At 41.6% G+C, this 21,414-nt stretch overlaps 1 protein-coding gene across 1 annotated transcript in view; it reads right to left on the bottom strand.

Moving 5' to 3' along the window:
* The window catches only part of CANX (calnexin), a 229,809-nt gene that overhangs the window by 176,883 nt on the left and 31,512 nt on the right, over nt 1–21,414 (bottom strand). The window contains exon 4 of the mRNA XM_053719642.1: nt 2,105–2,163. Coding sequence (XP_053575617.1) covers nt 2,105–2,163 — 59 coding nt within the window. The remainder of the gene's footprint in view (nt 1–2,104; nt 2,164–21,414) is intronic.

Below are 21,414 nucleotides of genomic sequence, written 5' to 3'. Positions count from 1 at the left end.
ATTTTCTCAAATTGCTACAAAATGCTGCTTTCTCTGCATTATGAAAGCACATTTTAATAGAAACAACTAGGCAAAACCCAACAGATTTTTTCCAGTAATCAGCAAAAAAAAAAAAAAAAAAAAAAAAAACCACCACACAATTACTTGCAAAATGAGCACTGAAATTTTCAGTCTAGCCACTGCCTAGTTACATAAGGAAGCTTACATGGTAAAATCCTATTAAAATGATGAATAATAGATATTGTAATGGTTTCTATTAAAAGGGACAGTAAAAGTTATTTTTTGAAAGGCTAAGTTTGGCACTTAAAAGCATAATTAACTTAAGTGTGAACCCGTCCTCATCCGCGCATCCGTTTCATCAAATGGCACGTCACAGGCTCCCTCTCTAATCAGAGAGCTCCGTGGTGCCACTTAACATGTAGCGTGCTCCAGCAGTTGGTAAACCGTTTACTTTTTACCTAGTGCAGGAGCGAGCTTCGTGCTGTTCAATGGCGCTACAGAGCTCTCTGATTAGAGAGGGAGCAAGTGATGTGCTATTTGAAGAAACAGCTGTGCAGAAGAGGATGGGGATTCACTCTGGAGAAAAGTATACTTTTAGGTGACAAATTAGGTTTTTTTTTTTTTTTTTTTTTTTTTTTTTTTAAAAATCGGCTATAGTGCAGAATTATGTAACATTATTCCAAACGTTTACCGTCTCTAAGTCACTGTTTGAGCTTTTCCTTATTACAACAATGAAATAGACATATCCCTTTAAATTCAGGAGGCACACTTTAATTGAAGAGTTAATGGTTATTAAACATGCAATTAGGTATACAGCTTTAAAAACGTAATATATGCTTATACATGAAAATAAAGTTCATTTTAATCTAATCTCTTTCATAAGCACAATGCATATTTTGAGTTTAATATCCTTTTAAATGGACACTGAACCCAAATTTTTTCATTTTGTGATTCAGATAGAGCATGCAATTTTAAGCAACTTTCTAATTTACTCCTATTAATTTTTTTCATTCTCTTGGTATCTTTATTTAAAAAGCAAGAATGTAAGTTTAGGTACCGGCCCATTTTTGGTTAACCTGAGTTGTTCTTGCCGATTGGTGGATAAATTCACCCACCAATAAACATATGCTGTCCAGGGTTTGAACCAAAAATTGGCTGGCTCCTTAGCTTAGACTAAACAGCAGCTCCTAAACCTACCTATGGAATCCTTTTCAACAAAGGATACCAAATGAACAAAACAAATTAGATATCAGAAGTAAATTGAGAAATTGTTTAATATAACATGCTCTGAGTCATGAAAGAAAATTTGGGTTTCATGTCCTCTTAATCTAAGTGCATTTGCAGTCTTTATTATGCATTTCTTATTGTAATTCTACTTCAAAAAAATCTTCAAAAAGAAAGTTCATAAGCAGGATCTATAAGATCAAACTTAATTTGTATTGCTCAATAAGCATTAAAAATACATGGAAGACGTGATTAGGGGATGCCGGAATAGTCATTGCTGACGTATGAAGAGGCTTGTGACGAGCTGGTGAAGCGCTGGAGTGGCTTCAAGAAGAAAAGGCAAGCATATTTTAAGAAAACGGGGGAAATGTAATCTTTCATGAATGAAAGTGCCCCTGTTTTTAATAGTATTTTTAAAAACCGGGCTCTCATTCTTGAAAGTTTACCTTCACTTTAAAAACAAAATGCTTAAACCCCCTTCATAAAAGTGCATAGGAAATTATAGATTTTACATGGCAAGTTCAACCTGGTCTGCAGACAACTATTGTACTGTGCATATCTTTTCTACAATAGAGCTACTATATTCCCTTTAATGTTTTGGAGTAGAACAGTGAGTTAAAATGGTTAGTGTTTGGCAATAAAGATGTGAGCATACATTTATTTCTATAAAACACAAAATATGCATTACCCAAGTATCTTAAGGGGACATAAATAATGACCACTACATTTAATTTGAGAAAATAAAAAAAAAGGCTCTAGGTTCCTCTACTAGAGTGCACTGAATAATTTACACTGTAAATGTCAAGCTAAGGGACATATAATTCAACACGTTGATGGAATAAAGGTTGAGATGAAAAAAAGAAGGTGAATGAGTCTTTACCATCATACTTGGCAATCTCATCATCAGTGTCATCTTTCTTGGCCTTGGAGACAATCCACCTAAAGAAAGGAATAATTTACTGTAAATAGAGAACTGACACATGATTCGGAATAAAATATGAACATTAAACAGTATTTTCTATCAACCCCACATGTTAAAGTCAATATTTCTTCCTAGAGTAAGCTACTGAACCGCTAATGTTTAAAGTGTATCCTGTACTTCTCGTTAAATCCTCCAACCCCTTCATACTCCGTTCAGAGTTACGGTTCAGAGTAACCGTTAAAGGGACACTAAACCCAGTTTTATTTCTTTAATGATTCAGATAGAGCATGCAATTTTAAGAATACCAATAAGCAAGTGCTATCCAGAGAGATGGACCTAAAATGGGCTGGATTGCTGCTTTTTAAATAAAGATAGCAAGCGAATGAAGAAAAATTGATGGGAGTAAATTAGAAAGTTGCATGTTCCATCTGAATCATTAAAGAAAAAAAAATGGGTAAAGTATCCATTTAAAGGGCCACTGTAAGTAAATATTTTCTATGCCTGTTACTAACTACCCACCCCAAATACGCTTTTTATCAATAGCATTTCATTAACATATCTCTACCGTATATCAGAAATCTTGTCTGCAAATTTAATTGTTTTCCAAACCCACTCCGTGGGTATCCTTTGCTCTGTACCAATCCGTTTACAATACCTAGGTTTCAAAATGGCGCTTTAAACACAAAGTTATTGGTTTAAGTATTTTGAACATGCAGTGCTGAAAATAGTGGGCAGGATAACGTGACATCATCGGCGAATAAAAGATATAACTTTTAGAACGTTATGAAACTTCGTTTTGGAGAAAATATAGGTCAGTAGGTTTTAATTAATGTTTATTAACTTTAATATGTTAGTTGTTTAGCTTAAAAATTATAACAGAAAGTAATCCTTTAAGCATGTGAAAGAGGAAAAGGCAAAATCAAAAACAGAGAAATAAAGTGCAAATCTATGAGGGTGGGTCTTAAAAAGTACAGTAAAGACCTTGAGATTTTTATATAAAATGTTTAGTTATGCATAATGAAACTACTTTATAATATATTTTTATTATTTATTTTGTCCCCTTTTCTTGTAATTTAGCTCTAAAAATTTAGCAATTTTAATAGAACTTAAAATGCACCCAGTTGACTTTTCAAGGCTAACTGCTAGATATCGGTGTCTAATTGTCTTTAAATGACCACTCAATGCAAAAGAATTGCATAATTAACAAGTGCATAATAAAAAGACAATGAAATAACCCCTACAGATTTTTTTTCTGACAAATTTTTTCTCCCATTTTCCGGCCCCCTGTATCATCAGCCAATCACAGATTAGTATACGTATACCCTGTGAGTTTGTGCACATGCTCAGTATGATCTTGTTCCCAAGAAAGTGAATATAAAAAGACTGTGCAAAATTTAAAAATATGTAAGTAAATTGGAAAAAAAAATTAAAACTGCATGCTCCATATGAATCATAAGTTTGATTTGACTTGAGTGCCCCTTTAACTCACAACAACTGCAAATACATTCTATACTAACTTTATGACTGTTACTAGCCTGGTAGTCTGTGGACTAAAGCCCAGACTGGCTCCTCCAAATAAGGCAAATGGTGGGTGGAGTTTAGATATTGAAAAAGGGATGGTTAAAAGGGACAGTCTAGTCAAAAATAAAATTTCATGATTCAGATAGGGCATGTCCATTTAAACAAATTTTCAAATTTACTTTCATCAATTTTGCTTTGTTCTTTTGGAATTCTTAGTTAAAGGTTAAACCTAGGAAGGCTCATATGCCAGTTTCTTAGCCCTTGAAGGCTGCCCTCTAATCTGAATGCATGTTGACATTTATTTTTTTAAACAACTAGAGGGCGTTGGTTCATGTGTGCTTTATAGATAACATGCTCACACCCGTGGAGTTACTTAGGTGTCATCACTAATTAGCTAAAATACAAGTCTGTCAAAAGAACTGAAATAAGGGGGCAGTCTGCAGGGGCATAGATACAAGGTAATCAAAGAGGTAAAATGTGTATTAAAACAGTGTTGGTTATGCAAAACTGGGGAATGGGTAATAAAGGCATTATCTATCTTTTTAAACAATAACAATTCTGGTCTAGATTGTACCTTTAATTTGTTTGGTTGATATGTTATTCTATAGCAGCACAACAGCAATATATTGTAATTACAGGTATTTACTGGCCCTTATATCATGTTAAAAACAGAACATTAAAAGGAATTTCACAGAAAACAAAAATTTATGCTTACCTGATAAATCCACGGAATCATTAATTACTGTCGGGAATATCACTCCTGGCCAGCAGGAGGAGGCAAAGAGCACCACAGCAAAGCTGTTAAGTATCACTTCCCTTCCCACAACCCCCCGTCATTCGACCGAAGGAAAAGGAGAGAAAGGAAATGACAAGGTGTAGCGGTGCCTGAGCTTTATATAAAAAAACGTCTGAAAATAAGGGCGGGCCGTGGACTCACCATGTCAAGAAATAAATACATTTATAAAGGTAAGCATACATTTTGTTTTCTTTCTTAAGACACAGTGAGTCCACGGAATCATTAATTACTGTTGGGAATCAATACCCAAGCTAGAGGACACAGTTGATAATGGAGGGCAAGACAGTTAACCTAAACAGAAGGCACCACTGCTTGCAGAACCTTTTTCCCCAAAAGAAGCCTCAGCCAAAAGAAGCCCCAAAAGTATGAAATTTAAAGAATTTAGAAAAAGTGTGCAAAGACCAAGTCGCAGCCTTGAAAATCTGTTCCACAGAGGCCTCATTCTTGAAGGTCCAAGAAGTAAGAACAGTCCTAGTAGAATGAGCTGTAATTCTCTCAGGAGGCTGCTGTCCCAGCAGTCTCATATGCCAAAAGAATAATACTTCTCAACCATAGAGAAAGAAGTGGCAGTAGCTTTCTGTCTTTTACGTTTCCCAGAAAGCAAATAAACAATGCAAAAGACCGATGAAAATCCTTAGTCGTCTGCAAATACAATTTAAGAGCCTGCACAACATTTAAGTTGTACAACAAACGTTCCTTATGAGTTAAAGGATTAGGACAGAGAGAAGGAACAACAATCTCTTGATTAATATTTAAATTAAAGCGGAGAGTTCAGAAATCCTCCGAGAAGAATAGCAGTAAGAAACAAAATCTTCCAAGATGATAACTTAATATCTATGGAATGCATAGGCTCCAAAGGAGCCTGTTGGAAAACTTTAAGAACAAGGTTAAGACTCCAAGGTGTAGCAACATATTTAAACACAGGCCTGTTTCTGACCAGGGCCTGACAAAAAGATTGCACATCTGGCACATCCACCAAACGCTTGTGTAGCATAAAAGATAGACAAACCCTTCTTCGGGGTCGTCCTGGAGGAAGGGCAAAACCCCTAGGAATCCTGCCCCTACTTCCAAGAGTAGTCCTGGGATTCACATCAATCAGGGAATTTACACCACACCTTATGGAAAGAGACACCAGAAACAGGCTTGCGAGCCTGAATCATGGTCACAAAGAATGATACAGAAAAACCATGCTTAGACAGAACCAAGCATTCAATCTCCAAGCAGAAAGTTTCAAAGAAAACAAAAGTTGGATAAAAGAATGGACCCTGAATTAGAAGGTCCTTCCTCAGGAACAACCGCCAAGGTGAAAGAATTACATTTCCGTTAGGTCTATATACCAGAGCCTGTGAGACTAAGTAGGAACTATTCAAAATACCAATGCTCACTATTTGATACGAGCAATGACTTGTGGAAGGAGAGCAAACTGAAGAACAGTGATCTCAGTGCCGACCTATATGCTAGCAAGAAATATGCTAGTAAGAAATATGCTAGTAAGAAACTACGCCCCCATTTGACAAGGCAAGCATGGTTGTTTATATACTGCCTACATAAGGGGCTAAGAAAATCTAATAGGGCTTGCTAGGTAAATGTGTCTAAATTAGCAAGAAACTGCACTCTCATTCTAGCAACTGTATCTAATAATAAAGTGGATCACGCTCCTAACATGAGCACTCAACCAGCTAAAGATGGAGCTGCTGCACTACTCTGAAAATAAGGAGGCGGGACCATCACAAGAAGCGGACAATTTTTGTACTCCGCTTTCTATAATTAATAGCATACTCCAAGAGACGCGGAGGTCTCTGTCCCACTAGGGCACAAAAAAAAGGAAATTTATGCTTACGTGATAAATTTATTTCTTTTACGATATGACGAGTCCACGGATTTCATCCTTACTTGTGGGATATCACCTCCGTGTCAGGAGGCGGCAAAGAGCTCCACAGCAGAGCTGCATATATAGCTCCTCCCTTCCCCCCCCCCACTCCAGTCATTCGACCGAAGTTAGGAAGAGAAAGGAAAAGCAAAGGAGCAGAGGTGACTGAAGTTTAACAAAAATAAAACCCCGTCTAGAAAAAAAAAAAAAAAAAGACAGGGTGGGCCGTGGACTTGTCATATCGTAAAAGAAATAAATTTATCAGGTAAGCATACATTTCCTTTTCTTTTACAAGATATGACGAGTACACGGATTTCATCCTTACTTGTGGGATACAATACCAAAGCAATAGGACAAGGATGAAAGAGAGGGACAAGACAGGAACCTAAACAGAAGGCACCACTGCTTGAAGAACCTTTCTCCCAAAAACAGCCTCAGACGAGGCAAAAGTATTAAAATTTGTAAAATTTTGAAAAAGTGTGAATAGACGACCACCAAGTTGCAGCCTTGCAAATCTGTTCAACAGCAGCATCATTTTTAAATGCCCATGAGGAAGCCATAGCCCTAGTGGAATGAGCCGTAATTCGTTCTGGAAGCTGCTGTCCAGCAGTCTCATATGCAAGACTGATGATACTCTTCAGCCAAAAAGAAAGCGGTAGCCGTAGTTTTCTGACCCCTACGTTTCCCAGCAAAAACCACAAACAATGAAGATGTTTGACAAAAATCCTTAGTCGGCTGCAAGTAAAACTTTAAGGCACAAACTACATCCAAGTTATGTAACCTACGCTCCTTCTTAGAAGAGGGGTTAGGACATAATGAAGGAACAACAATTTCCTGATTAATATTCTTGTTAGAAACAACCTTAGGAAGAAAACCAGGTTTGGTACGCAACACCACCTTATCAGAATGGAAAATAAGATAAGGAGAATCACATTGTAACGCAGAAAGCTCGGAAACTCTGCGAGCAGAAGAAATAGCAACCAGAAATAAAACTTTCCAAGATAATAACTTAATATCTAAGGAATGCATAGGTTCAAACGGAACCCCTTGAAGAACATTAAGAACTAAATTCAAACTCCGAGGAGCAATTGATCTAAACACAGGTCTGATTCTAGTCAGAGCCTGACAAAAAGATTGAACATCTGGAACATCTGCCAGATGCTTGTGTAACAAAATAGACAAAAGCAGAAATCTGTCCCCTTAAGGAACTAGCTGACAACCCCTTCTCCAATCCTTCTTGGAGAAAATATAAAATCCTAGGAATCTTAACCCTACTCCATGAGAAGCCCTTGGATTCGCACCAATAAAGATATTTACGCCATATCTTCTGATAAATCTTTCTGGTAACAAGCTTGCGAGCCTGAATTAAAGTATTGATAACCGCATCAGAGAACCCCCGCTTAGATAAAATCAAGCGTTCAATCTCCAAGCAGTCAGCTGCAGAGAAATTAGATTCGGATGATGGAAGGGTCCCTGAATGAGAAAGTCTTGCCTCAATGGAAGCTTCCACGGCGGCAGAGAGGACATGTCCACCAGATCGGCATACCAAGTCCTGCGAGGCCACGCAGGAGCGATTAGAATCACCGAAGCCCTCTCCTGTTTGATCCATCACCCGGGGAAGAAGAGCAAACGGTGGAAACAAATACGCTAAATTGAACGGCCAAGGCATCTATTAGTTCGGCATGAGGGCCCCTGGACCTGGACCTGTATCTCGGCATTCTGACGAGACGCCATCAGATCAAATTCCGGTCTGCCCCACCTGAGAATCAGAGCTGCAAGAGACTTCCGGATGAAGTTCCCTTTCCCAGGATGAAACGTCTGTCTGCTCAAGAAATCCGCCTCCCAGTTGTCCACTCCTGGGATGTAGATTGCCGACAGATAACAGGAGTGAGTCTCCGCCCACCGAATTATCTTGGATACTTCTGTCATCGCTAAGGAACTCCTTATCACCCATGAAGGTCTGTGGAAGCACGTCCCTTGGGACAGATGATCCAGTGACAACCACCATAGAAGAGTCTGTCTCCTGATCCAGATTTATCTGAGGAGACAAATCTGCATAATCTCCATTCCACTGTTTGAGCATGCTCAGTTGTAGAGGTCTGAGATCGAAACAAGCAAACGGAATGATGTCCATTGCCGCCACCATCAATCCAATTACTTCCATGCATTGAGCCCCTGATGGCCGAGGATTGGACTGAAGGGCTCGGCGTGTATCCAGAATCTTTAACTTTCTGAATTCCGTCAAGAATATTTTCATGGACAGAGTCTATCAGAGTTCCCAGGAACGGAACCCTTGTCTGTGGAATCAGAGAACTCTTTTCTAGATTCACCTTCCACCCGGGAGTCCTTAAAAAAGGACAGAACCATGTCAGTATGAGACTTTGTTAGTTGATAAGATTACGCCTGGATCAGAATATCATCCAGATAAGGCGCCACTGCAATGCCCCGCGGTCTTAGAACCGCCAGCAGAGACCCTAGAACCTTCGTGAAGTTCCTGGGTGCCGTGGCTAACCCAAAGGGAAGAGCCACGAACTGAAAATGTTTGTCCAGAAAGGCAAACCTTAGGAACTGGTGATCTTTGTGGATAGGAATATGAAGATATGCATCCTTTAAATCCACGGTAGTCATATATTGACCCTCCTGGATCAATGGAAGAATTGTTCTCCCAGCCCTCTATACTTCAAAATACCGGAGTTTGTAAAATAAACTGAAACGTCTTGTGCCCCTATATCCCAGTGCTTCTGGGTAGAATACAACCAGAGTGTCTGGGTCATATCACTATTTTATAAGGGAGATCTATCCTAGCCCCCAAAAATAAATAAATAGTGCCAGTACAGTTTAATCTGAGAAACTTTTGCCCAGAGGAAAAAAACTGCACCTACCTCCATGCTGAGGAACAGCATGATAACCTCACAGTATCAAGAGGTCCACTCTTCCTCCTGAGGTCCTGTGAAATCAGAAGGGTCTTAGTTAGTAGTGTCTAAGACCATACACATAGAAAAAGCGTAAGCGTGGGAGGCGCAGTGAAGCTAAAACTCCCCTAGTTCCCATAGCCTAACAGGCTAACACTCCAGATGCTACTCTATAATAAAATAGTACACTTTGGCACCATTTAAAAATAATAAACTGTTGATTGAAGAATCTAAACTAAAGGGAGGAGCTATATATGCAGCTCTGCTGTGGAGCTCTTTGCCTCCTCCTGCTGACCAGGAGGTGATATCCCAACAAGGATGAAATCCGTGGACTCGTCTCATCTTGTAAAAGAAATTAACATAACACCACTCCGAAATTTTAGAAAGGAACAGAAGCTTTTAAAATGGGATTTAACAAAAGAGCGGTATAGCTCTTTAGAATGGCCCTCATTCAAACTCACGCTCTCCTAATAGACACACAGCAGGACCTGAAACTGAATAAAAAAAAAACTTTAAAAGGTTTAACCACTATCCGTCCACAGAGCTTCTGCTATTTTAATTTGCACCCAAACATAAAGTACACTTAAGAAGAGTAATCTGAGCCACAGAGGAGGATTAACTCCTTCCTCTCCATAGTCACATACATTTCAGTGCCTGTCCACTGCCAGAAAAAAACTTCTCTATGAAGGAGTTTATGTCCCACATTAAGTGCAGCATTAGCCTAAAGTCCTTAACCTCTTCAGTGCCAGCCTCCTAGCCCCAGAAGACAAAAAGGCACTTACCTGCACATCCAGCTGTCCGGCAGGACGACAGCTCACCCGGTATGAGAGGATGCCACTCCTCGCAGAGACCTGTGGAAAACAGAAAGATCAGAGTAAACCTACTCAGGCTTTCTATACCAGGGCAGCAACATGTTAGGAACTTGTAAGGTGGGCCTTGCTGAGTTTTCCTAACTGCTTTAAAGCCACCACTGACCTACTGAAGAGACTGACATGGAGTATGGCTAGACCCTATCTTGCGAGGAAACATCAGAGCAAACCTACTCTGGCTTTTAAAATAATACAATCTTGATTGAAGTGAAATAAATCCAATTTTTCTTCAGACTCCAAAAACTTCACCACCTCCTTGCACTGAAGGCAAAGAGAATGACTGGGGGTTGTGGGAAGGGAAGTGATACTCAACAGCTTTGCTGTGGTGCTCTTTGCCTCCTCCTGCTGGCCAGGAGTGATATTGCCGACAGTAATTGATGATTCCGTGGACTCACCGTGTCTTAAGTAAGAAATCTGTTTTATATTCCATGTGACAGAATATTGATGGGATGGTGAATATAAAGGTTTAACTATGCGTAGTGCAACAGCTTTGCAATATATTTTGTCCCCATTTCCAAGACAATCAGGCCCATTAACCAAACCATAAATGCCCAAGGAATAATGGCTATTTAATTTTTTTTTATTTTTTTTTAAAGTAGGTCTTTACCCACTTCCCAAAGCCAATAGGAAAGAAAAGTCTGAGTTGTATAGTATATTATTTAAAAGGACATCAAAGCAAGACAGAAAGAGTAATAAGCTTGTGAAAAGGCGTAGGTTAAATTAATATTCATATGAAAGATTTCTGGTTACTGGAGGAATCAAGAACAATTTATACAGTATTATTGTTTTGATAGGAGACCCGAGATTGTGGGAAGAAAAACAATGGAAGATAGTGCATTCCATCAAAAACAGAATTTATGCTTACCTGATAAATTGCTTTCTCCAACGGTGTGTCCGGTCCACGGCGTCATCCTTACTTGTGGGAATATCTCTACCCCAACAGGAAATGGCAAAGAGTCCCAGCAAAGCTGGCCATATAGTCCCTCCTAGGCTCCGCCCACCCCAGTCATTCGACCGACGGACAGGAGGAAAAATATAGGAGAAACCATATGGTACCGTGGTGACTGTAGTTAGAGAAAATAATTCATCAGACCTGATTAAAAAACCATGGCGGGCCGTGGTCCGGACACACCGTTGGAGAAAGTAATTTATCAGGTAAGCATACATTCTGTTTTCTCCAACATTGGTGTGTCCGGTCCACGGGGTCATCCTTACTTGTGGGAACCAATACCAAAGCTTTAGGACACGGATGAAGGGAGGGAGCAAATCAGGTTACCTAAACGGAAGGCACCACGGCTTGCAAAACCTTTCTCCCAAAAATAGCCTCCGAAGAAGCAAAAGTATAAAATTTGTAAAATTTGGCAAAAGTGTGCAGTGAAGACCAAGTCGCTGCCTTACATATCTGATCAACAGAAGCCTCGTTCTTGAAGGCCCATGTGGAAGCCACAGCCCTAGTGGAGTGAGCTGTGATTCTTTCAGGAGGCTGCCGTCCGGCAGTCTCGTAAGCCAATCGGATGATGCTTTTAAGCCAAAAGGAAAGAGAGGTAGAAGTCGCTTTTTGACCTCTCCTTTTACCAGAATAGACGACAAACAGAGAAGATGTTTGTCTGAAATCTTTTGTAGCTTCTAAATAGAATTTTAGAGCACGGACTACGTCCAAATTGTGTAACAAACGTTCCTTCTTTGAAACTGGATTCGGACACAAAGAAGGTACAACTATCTCCAGGTTAATATTTTTGTTAGAAACAACCTTTGGAAGGAAACAAGGCTTAGTACGCAAAACCACCTTATCTGCATGGAACACCAGATAGGGCGGAGAACACTGCAGAGCAGATAACGCTGAAACTCTTCTAGCAGAAGAAATAGCAACCAAAAACAAAAAACTTTCCAAGATAACAACTTAATATCTATGGAATGTAGAGGTTCAAACGGAACCCCTTGAAGAACTGAAAGAACTAGATTTAAACTCCAGGGAGGAGTCAAAGGTCTGTAAACAGGCTTGATACTAACCAGAGCCTGAACAAATGCTTGAACATCTGGCATAGCTGCCAATCGTTTGTGTAGTAAGACAGATAAAGCAGAAATCTGTCCCTTTAGAGAACTCGCAGATAATCCTTTATCCAAACCTTCTTGTAGAAAGGAAAGAATCTTAGGAATTTTTACCTTATTCCAAGGGAATCCCTTGGATTCACACCAGCAGATATATCTTTTCCATATTTTATGGTAAATCTTTCTAGTTACCGGTTTTCTGGCCTGAACCAGAGTATCAATCACCGAATCTGAAAACCCACGCTTTGATAGAATCAAGCGTTCAATCTCCAAGCCGTCAGCTGGAGGGAGACCAGATTTGGATGTTCGAATGGACCCTGAACAAGAAGGTCCTGTCTCAAAGGTAGCTTCCATGGTGGAACCGATGACATATTCACCAGGTCTGCATACCAAGTCCTGCGTGGCCACGCAGGAGCTATCAAGATCACCGAGACCCTCTCCTGTTTGATCCTGGCTACCAGCCTGGGAATGAGAGGAAACGGTGGGAACACATAAGCTAGGTTGAAGGTCCAAGGCGCTACTAGTGCATCCACTAGAGTCGCCTTGGGATCCCTGGATCTGGATCCGTAGCAAGGAACCTTGAAGTTCTGACGAGACGCCATCAGATCCATGTCTGGAATGCCCCATAATTGAGTCAACTGGGCAAAAATCTCCGGGTGGAGTTCCCACTCCCCCGGATGGAATGTCTGACGACTCAGATAATCTGCTTCCCAGTTTTCCACACCTGGGATGTGGATTGCAGATAGATGGCAGGAGTGATTCTCCGCCCATTGTATTATTTTGGTTACTTCTTTCATCGCCAGGGAACTGATGATTGATATACGCAACAGTCGTCATGTTGTCTGATTGGAATCTTATGAATCTGGCCTTTGCAAGCTGAGGCCAAGCCCTGAGAGCATTGAATATCGCTCTTAGTTCCAGAATGTTTATCGGGAGAAAAGACTCTTCCCGAGACCATAGTCCCTGAGCTTTCAGGGATTCCCAGACCGCACCCCAGCCCACTAGACTGGCGTCGGTCGTGACAATGACCCACTCTGGTCTGCGGAAGCTCATTCCCTGGGATAGGTGGTCCAGGGATATCCACCAACGGAGTGAATCTCTGGTCTTCTGATCTACTTGAATCACTGGAGACAAGTCTGTATAGTCCCCATTCCACTGTTTCAGCATGCACAGTTGTAATGGTCTTAGATGAATTCGCGCAAAAGGAACTATGTCCATTGCTGCAACCATCAACCCTACTACTTCCATGCACTGAGCTATGGAAGGAAGTGGAACAGAATGAAGAACTTGACAAGCGCTTAGAAGTTTTGACTTTCTGACTTTCTGTCAGAAAGATCCTCATTTCTAAGGAATCTATTATTGTTCCCAGGAAGGGAACTCTTGTTGACAGAGACAGAGAACTTTTTTCTATGTTCACCTTCCATCCGTGAGATCTGAGAAAGGCCAGAACGATGTCTGTATGAGCCTTTGCTTTTGAAAGGGACGACGCTTGTATTAGAATGTCGTCCAAGTATGGTACTACTGCAATGCCCCTCGGTCTTAGAGCCGCTAGAAGGGACCCGAGTACCTTTGCGAAAATCCTTGGAGCAGTGGCTAATCCGAATGGGAGGGCCACAAACTGGTAATGTTTGTCCAGAAAGGCGAACCTTAGGAACTGATGATGTTCTTTGTGGATAGGAATATGTAGGTACGCATCCTTTAGATCCACGGTAGTCATAAATTGACCTTCCTGGATAGTGGGTAGAATCGTTCGAATGGTTTCCATTTTGAACGATGGTACCCTTAGAAATTTGTTTAGGATCTTTAAATCCAGAATTGGTCTGAAGGTTCCCTCTATTTTGGGAACTACGAACAGATTTGAGTAAAATCCCATTCCTTGTTCCGTCATTGGAACTGGGTGTATCACTCCCATCTTTAGCAGGTCTTCTACACAATGTAAGAACGCCTGTCTCTTTATTTGGTTTGAGGATAAGTGAGACATGTGAGCACGTCCCTTGGGACAGATGATCCAGTGACAACCACCATAGAAGAGTCTGTCTCCTGATCCAGATTTATCTGAGGAGACAAATCTGCATAATCTCCATTCCACTGTTTGAGCATGCTCAGTTGTAGAGGTCTGAGATCGAAACAAGCAAACGGAATGATGTCCATTGCCGCCACCATCAATCCAATTACTTCCATGCATTGAGCCCCTGATGGCCGAGGATTGGACTGAAGGGCTCGGCGTGTATCCAGAATCTTTAACTTTCTGAATTCCGTCAAGAATATTTTCATGGACAGAGTCTATCAGAGTTCCCAGGAACGGAACCCTTGTCTGTGGAATCAGAGAACTCTTTTCTAGATTCACCTTCCACCCGGGAGTCCTTAAAAAAGGACAGAACCATGTCAGTATGAGACTTTGTTAGTTGATAAGATTACGCCTGGATCAGAATATCATCCAGATAAGGCGACACTGCAATGCCCCGCGGTCTTAGAACCGCCAGCAGAGACCCTAGAACCTTCGTGAAGTTCCTGGGTGCCGTGGCTAACCCAAAGGGAAGAGCCACGAACTGAAAATGTTTGTCCAGAAAGGCAAACCTTAGGAACTGGTGATCTTTGTGGATAGGAATATGAAGATATGCATCCTTTAAATCCACGGTAGTCATATATTGACCCTCCTGGATCAATGGAAGAATTGTTCTCCCAGCCCTCTATACTTCAAAATACCGGAGTTTGTAAAATAAACTGAAACGTCTTGTGCCCCTATATCCCAGTGCTTCTGGGTAGAATACAACCAGAGTGTCTGGGTCATATCACTATTTTATAAGGGAGATCTATCCTAGCCCCCAAAAATAAATAAATAGTGCCAGTACAGTTTAATCTGAGAAACTTTTGCCCAGAGGAAAAAAACTGCACCTACCTCCATGCTGAGGAACAGCATGATAACCTCACAGTATCAAGAGGTCCACTCTTCCTCCTGAGGTCCTGTGAAATCAGAAGGGTCTTAGTTAGTAGTGTCTAAGACCATACACATAGAAAAAGCGTAAGCGTGGGAGGCGCAGTGAAGCTAAAACTCCCCTAGTTCCCATAGCCTAACAGGCTAACACTCCAGATGCTACTCTATAATAAAATAGTACACTTTGGCACCATTTAAAAATAATAAACTGTTGATTGAAGAATCTAAACTAAAGGGAGGAGCTATATATGCAGCTCTGCTGTGGAGCTCTTTGCCTCCTCCTGCTGACCAGGAGGTGATATCCCAACAAGGATGAAATCCGTGGACTCGTCTCATCTTGTAAAAGAAATTAACATAACACCACTCCGAAATTTTAGAAAGGAACAGAAGCTTTTAAAATGGGATTTAACAAAAGAGCGGTATAGCTCTTTAGAATGGCCCTCATTCAAACTCACGCTCTCCTAATAGACACACAGCAGGACCTGAAACTGAATAAAAAAAAAACTTTAAAAGGTTTAACCACTATCCGTCCACAGAGCTTCTGCTATTTTAATTTGCACCCAAACATAAAGTACACTTAAGAAGAGTAATCTGAGCCACAGAGGAGGATTAACTCCTTCCTCTCCATAGTCACATACATTTCAGTGCCTGTCCACTGCCAGAAAAAAACTTCTCTATGAAGGAGTTTATGTCCCACATTAAGTGCAGCATTAGCCTAAAGTCCTTAACCTCTTCAGTGCCAGCCTCCTAGCCCCAGAAGACAAAAAGGCACTTACCTGCACATCCAGCTGTCCGGCAGGACGACAGCTCACCCGGTATGAGAGGATGCCACTCCTCGCAGAGACCTGTGGAAAACAGAAAGATCAGAGTAAACCTACTCAGGCTTTCTATACCAGGGCAGCAACATGTTAGGAACTTGTAAGGTGGGCCTTGCTGAGTTTTCCTAACTGCTTTAAAGCCACCACTGACCTACTGAAGAGACTGACATGGAGTATGGCTAGACCCTATCTTGCGAGGAAACATCAGAGCAAACCTACTCTGGCTTTTAAAATAATACAATCTTGATTGAAGTGAAATAAATCCAATTTTTCTTCAGACTCCAAAAACTTCACCACCTCCTTGCACTGAAGGCAAAGAGAATGACTGGGGGTTGTGGGAAGGGAAGTGATACTCAACAGCTTTGCTGTGGTGCTCTTTGCCTCCTCCTGCTGGCCAGGAGTGATATTGCCGACAGTAATTGATGATTCCGTGGACTCACCGTGTCTTAAGTAAGAAATCTGTTTTATATTCCATGTGACAGAATATTGATGGGATGGTGAATATAAAGGTTTAACTATGCGTAGTGCAACAGCTTTGCAATATATTTTGTCCCCATTTCCAAGACAATCAGGCCCATTAACCAAACCATAAATGCCCAAGGAATAATGGCTATTTAATTTTTTTTTATTTTTTTTTAAAGTAGGTCTTTACCCACTTCCCAAAGCCAATAGGAAAGAAAAGTCTGAGTTGTATAGTATATTATTTAAAAGGACATCAAAGCAAGACAGAAAGAGTAATAAGCTTGTGAAAAGGCGTAGGTTAAATTAATATTCATATGAAAGATTTCTGGTTACTGGAGGAATCAAGAACAATTTATACAGTATTATTGTTTTGATAGGAGACCCGAGATTGTGGGAAGAAAAACAATGGAAGATAGTGCATTCCATCAAAAACAGAATTTATGCTTACCTGATAAATTGCTTTCTCCAACGGTGTGTCCGGTCCACGGCGTCATCCTTACTTGTGGGAATATCTCTACCCCAACAGGAAATGGCAAAGAGTCCCAGCAAAGCTGGCCATATAGTCCCTCCTAGGCTCCGCCCACCCCAGTCATTCGACCGACGGACAGGAGGAAAAATATAGGAGAAACCATATGGTACCGTGGTGACTGTAGTTAGAGAAAATAATTCATCAGACCTGATTAAAAAACCATGGCGGGCCGTGGTCCGGACACACCGTTGGAGAAAGTAATTTATCAGGTAAGCATACATTCTGTTTTCTCCAACATTGGTGTGTCCGGTCCACGGGGTCATCCTTACTTGTGGGAACCAATACCAAAGCTTTAGGACACGGATGAAGGGAGGGAGCAAATCAGGTTACCTAAACGGAAGGCACCACGGCTTGCAAAACCTTTCTCCCAAAAATAGCCTCCGAAGAAGCAAAAGTATAAAATTTGTAAAATTTGGCAAAAGTGTGCAGTGAAGACCAAGTCGCTGCCTTACATATCTGATCAACAGAAGCCTCGTTCTTGAAGGCCCATGTGGAAGCCACAGCCCTAGTGGAGTGAGCTGTGATTCTTTCAGGAGGCTGCCGTCTGGCAGTCTCGTAAGCCAATCGGATGATGCTTTTAAGCCAAAAGGAAAGAGAGGTAGAAGTCGCTTTTTGACCTCTCCTTTTACCAGAATAGACGACAAACAGAGAAGATGTTTGTCTGAAATCTTTTGTAGCTTCTAAATAGAATTTTAGAGCACGGACTACGTCCAAATTGTGTAACAAACGTTCCTTCTTTGAAACTGGATTCGGACACAAAGAAGGTACAACTATCTCCAGGTTAATATTTTTGTTAGAAACAACCTTTGGAAGGAAACAAGGCTTAGTACGCAAAACCACCTTATCTGCATGGAACACCAGATAGGGCGGAGAACACTGCAGAGCAGATAACGCTGAAACTCTTCTAGCAGAAGAAATAGCAACCAAAAACAAAAAACTTTCCAAGATAACAACTTAATATCTATGGAATGTAGAGGTTCAAACGGAACCCCTTGAAGAACTGAAAGAACTAGATTTAAACTCCAGGGAGGAGTCAAAGGTCTGTAAACAGGCTTGATACTAACCAGAGCCTGAACAAATGCTTGAACATCTGGCATAGCTGCCAATCGTTTGTGTAGTAAGACAGATAAAGCAGAAATCTGTCCCTTTAGAGAACTCGCAGATAATCCTTTATCCAAACCTTCTTGTAGAAAGGAAAGAATCTTAGGAATTTTTACCTTATTCCAAGGGAATCCCTTGGATTCACACCAGCAGATATATCTTTTCCATATTTTATGGTAAATCTTTCTAGTTACCGGTTTTCTGGCCTGAACCAGAGTATCAATCACCGAATCTGAAAACCCACGCTTTGATAGAATCAAGCGTTCAATCTCCAAGCCGTCAGCTGGAGGGAGACCAGATTTGGATGTTCGAATGGACCCTGAACAAGAAGGTCCTGTCTCAAAGGTAGCTTCCATGGTGGAACCGATGACATATTCACCAGGTCTGCATACCAAGTCCTGCGTGGCCACGCAGGAGCTATCAAGATCACCGAGACCCTCTCCTGTTTGATCCTGGCTACCAGCCTGGGAATGAGAGGAAACGGTGGGAACACATAAGCTAGGTTGAAGGTCCAAGGCGCTACTAGTGCATCCACTAGAGTCGCCTTGGGATCCCTGGATCTGGATCCGTAGCAAGGAACCTTGAAGTTCTGACGAGACGCCATCAGATCCATGTCTGGAATGCCCCATAATTGAGTCAACTGGGCAAAAATCTCCGGGTGGAGTTCCCACTCCCCCGGATGGAATGTCTGACGACTCAGATAATCTGCTTCCCAGTTTTCCACACCTGGGATGTGGATTGCAGATAGATGGCAGGAGTGATTCTCCGCCCATTGTATTATTTTGGTTACTTCTTTCATCGCCAGGGAACTGATGATTGATATACGCAACAGTCGTCATGTTGTCTGATTGGAATCTTATGAATCTGGCCTTTGCAAGCTGAGGCCAAGCCCTGAGAGCATTGAATATCGCTCTTAGTTCCAGAATGTTTATCGGGAGAAAAGACTCTTCCCGAGACCATAGTCCCTGAGCTTTCAGGGATTCCCAGACCGCACCCCAGCCCACTAGACTGGCGTCGGTCGTGACAATGACCCACTCTGGTCTGCGGAAGCTCATTCCCTGGGATAGGTGGTCCAGGGATATCCACCAACGGAGTGAATCTCTGGTCTTCTGATCTACTTGAATCACTGGAGACAAGTCTGTATAGTCCCCATTCCACTGTTTCAGCATGCACAGTTGTAATGGTCTTAGATGAATTCGCGCAAAAGGAACTATGTCCATTGCTGCAACCATCAACCCTACTACTTCCATGCACTGAGCTATGGAAGGAAGTGGAACAGAATGAAGAACTTGACAAGCGCTTAGAAGTTTTGACTTTCTGACTTTCTGTCAGAAAGATCCTCATTTCTAAGGAATCTATTATTGTTCCCAGGAAGGGAACTCTTGTTGACAGAGACAGAGAACTTTTTTCTATGTTCACCTTCCATCCGTGAGATCTGAGAAAGGCCAGAACGATGTCTGTATGAGCCTTTGCTTTTGAAAGGGACGACGCTTGTATTAGAATGTCGTCCAAGTATGGTACTACTGCAATGCCCCTCGGTCTTAGAGCCGCTAGAAGGGACCCGAGTACCTTTGCGAAAATCCTTGGAGCAGTGGCTAATCCGAATGGGAGGGCCACAAACTGGTAATGTTTGTCCAGAAAGGCGAACCTTAGGAACTGATGATGTTCTTTGTGGATAGGAATATGTAGGTACGCATCCTTTAGATCCACGGTAGTCATAAATTGACCTTCCTGGATAGTGGGTAGAATCGTTCGAATGGTTTCCATTTTGAACGATGGTACCCTGAGAAATTTGTTTAGGATCTTTAAATCCAGAATTGGTCTGAAGGTTCCCTCTATTTTGGGAACTACGAACAGATTTGAGTAAAATCCCATTCCTTGTTCCGTCATTGGAACTGGGTGTATCACTCCCATCTTTAGCAGGTCTTCTACACAATGTAAGAACGCCTGTCTCTTTATTTGGTTTGAGGATAAGTGAGACATGTGGAACAGTCCCCTTGGGGGTAGTTCCTTGAATTCTAGAAGATAACCCTGAGAAACTATTTCTAGCGTCCAGGGATCCTGAACATCTCTTGCCCAAGCCTGAGCAAAGAGAGAGAGTCTGCCCCCCACTAGATCCGGTCCCGGATCGGGGGCTACTCCTTCATGCTGTTTTGTTAGCGGTAGCAGGCTTCTTGGTCTGCTTACCCTTGTTCCAGCCTTGCATCGGTTTCCAGGCTGGTTTGGACTGTGAGGCATTACCCTCTTGCTTAGAGGATGCAGAATTAGAGGCCGGTCCGTTCCTGAAATTACGAAAGGAACGAAAATTAAACTTATTCTTGGCCTTGAAAGGCCTATCTTGTGGGAGGGCGTGGCCCTTTCCCCCAGTGATGTCTGAGATAATCTCTTTCAATTCTGGTCCAAAGAGAGTTTTACCCTTGAAGGGGATGCTAAGCAATTTTGTCTTGGATGATACATCCGCTGACCAAGACTTTAGCCAAAGCGCTCTGCGCGCCACAATTGCAAACCCTGAATTTTTCGCCGCTAATCTAGCTAATTGCAAAGCGGCATCTAAAATAAAAGAGTTAGCCAACTTAAGTGCGTGAACTCTGTCCATAACCTCCTCATATGGAGTCTCTCTACTGAGCGACTTTTCTAGTTCCTCGAACCAGAACCACGCTGCTGTAGTGACAGGAACAATGCATGAAATGGGTTGAAGAAGGTAACCGTGCTGTACAAAAATCTTTTTAAGCAAACCTTCCAATTTTTTATCCATAGGATCTTTGAAAGCACAACTATCTTCGATAGGATGGGAAGTGCGCTTGTTTAGAGTAGAAACTGCCCCCTCGACCTTAGGGACTGTCTGCCATAAGTCCTTTCTGGGGTCGACCATAGGAAATAATTTCTTAAATATAGGAGGGGGAACAAAAAGGTATGCCGGGCTTCTCCCACTCCTTATTCACTATGTCCGCCACCCGCTTGGGTATAGGAAAAGCGTCGGGGTGCACCGGAACCTCTAGGAACTTGTCCATCTTGCATAATTTTTCTGGAATGACCAAGTTGTCACAATCATCCAGAGTAGATAACACCTCCTTAAGCAGTGCACGGAGATGTTCTAATTTAAATTTAAATGTCACAACATCAGGTTCAGCCTGTTGAGAAATTTTTTCTGAATCTGAAATTTTCCCATCTGACAAAACCTCCCTCATGGCCCCTTCAGATTGGTGCTCTTCAGTGTTTAAAACAGAGCAATCGCACTTTCTCTGATATGCAGGCATTTTGTATAAATTATTTGCTATGGAGTTATCCATTACAGCCATCAATTGTTGCATGGTAATAAGCATTGGCGCGCTAGAAGTACTAGGGGCCTCCTGCGTGGGCAAAACTGGCGTAGACACAGAAGGAGATGATGTAGAACCATGTCTAC

This window comes from Bombina bombina, chromosome 6, assembly GCF_027579735.1.
Source record: "Bombina bombina isolate aBomBom1 chromosome 6, aBomBom1.pri, whole genome shotgun sequence".
Lineage (NCBI taxonomy): Eukaryota > Metazoa > Chordata > Amphibia > Anura > Bombinatoridae > Bombina > Bombina bombina.
This window is presented reverse-complemented; position numbering and strand designations above follow the sequence as displayed.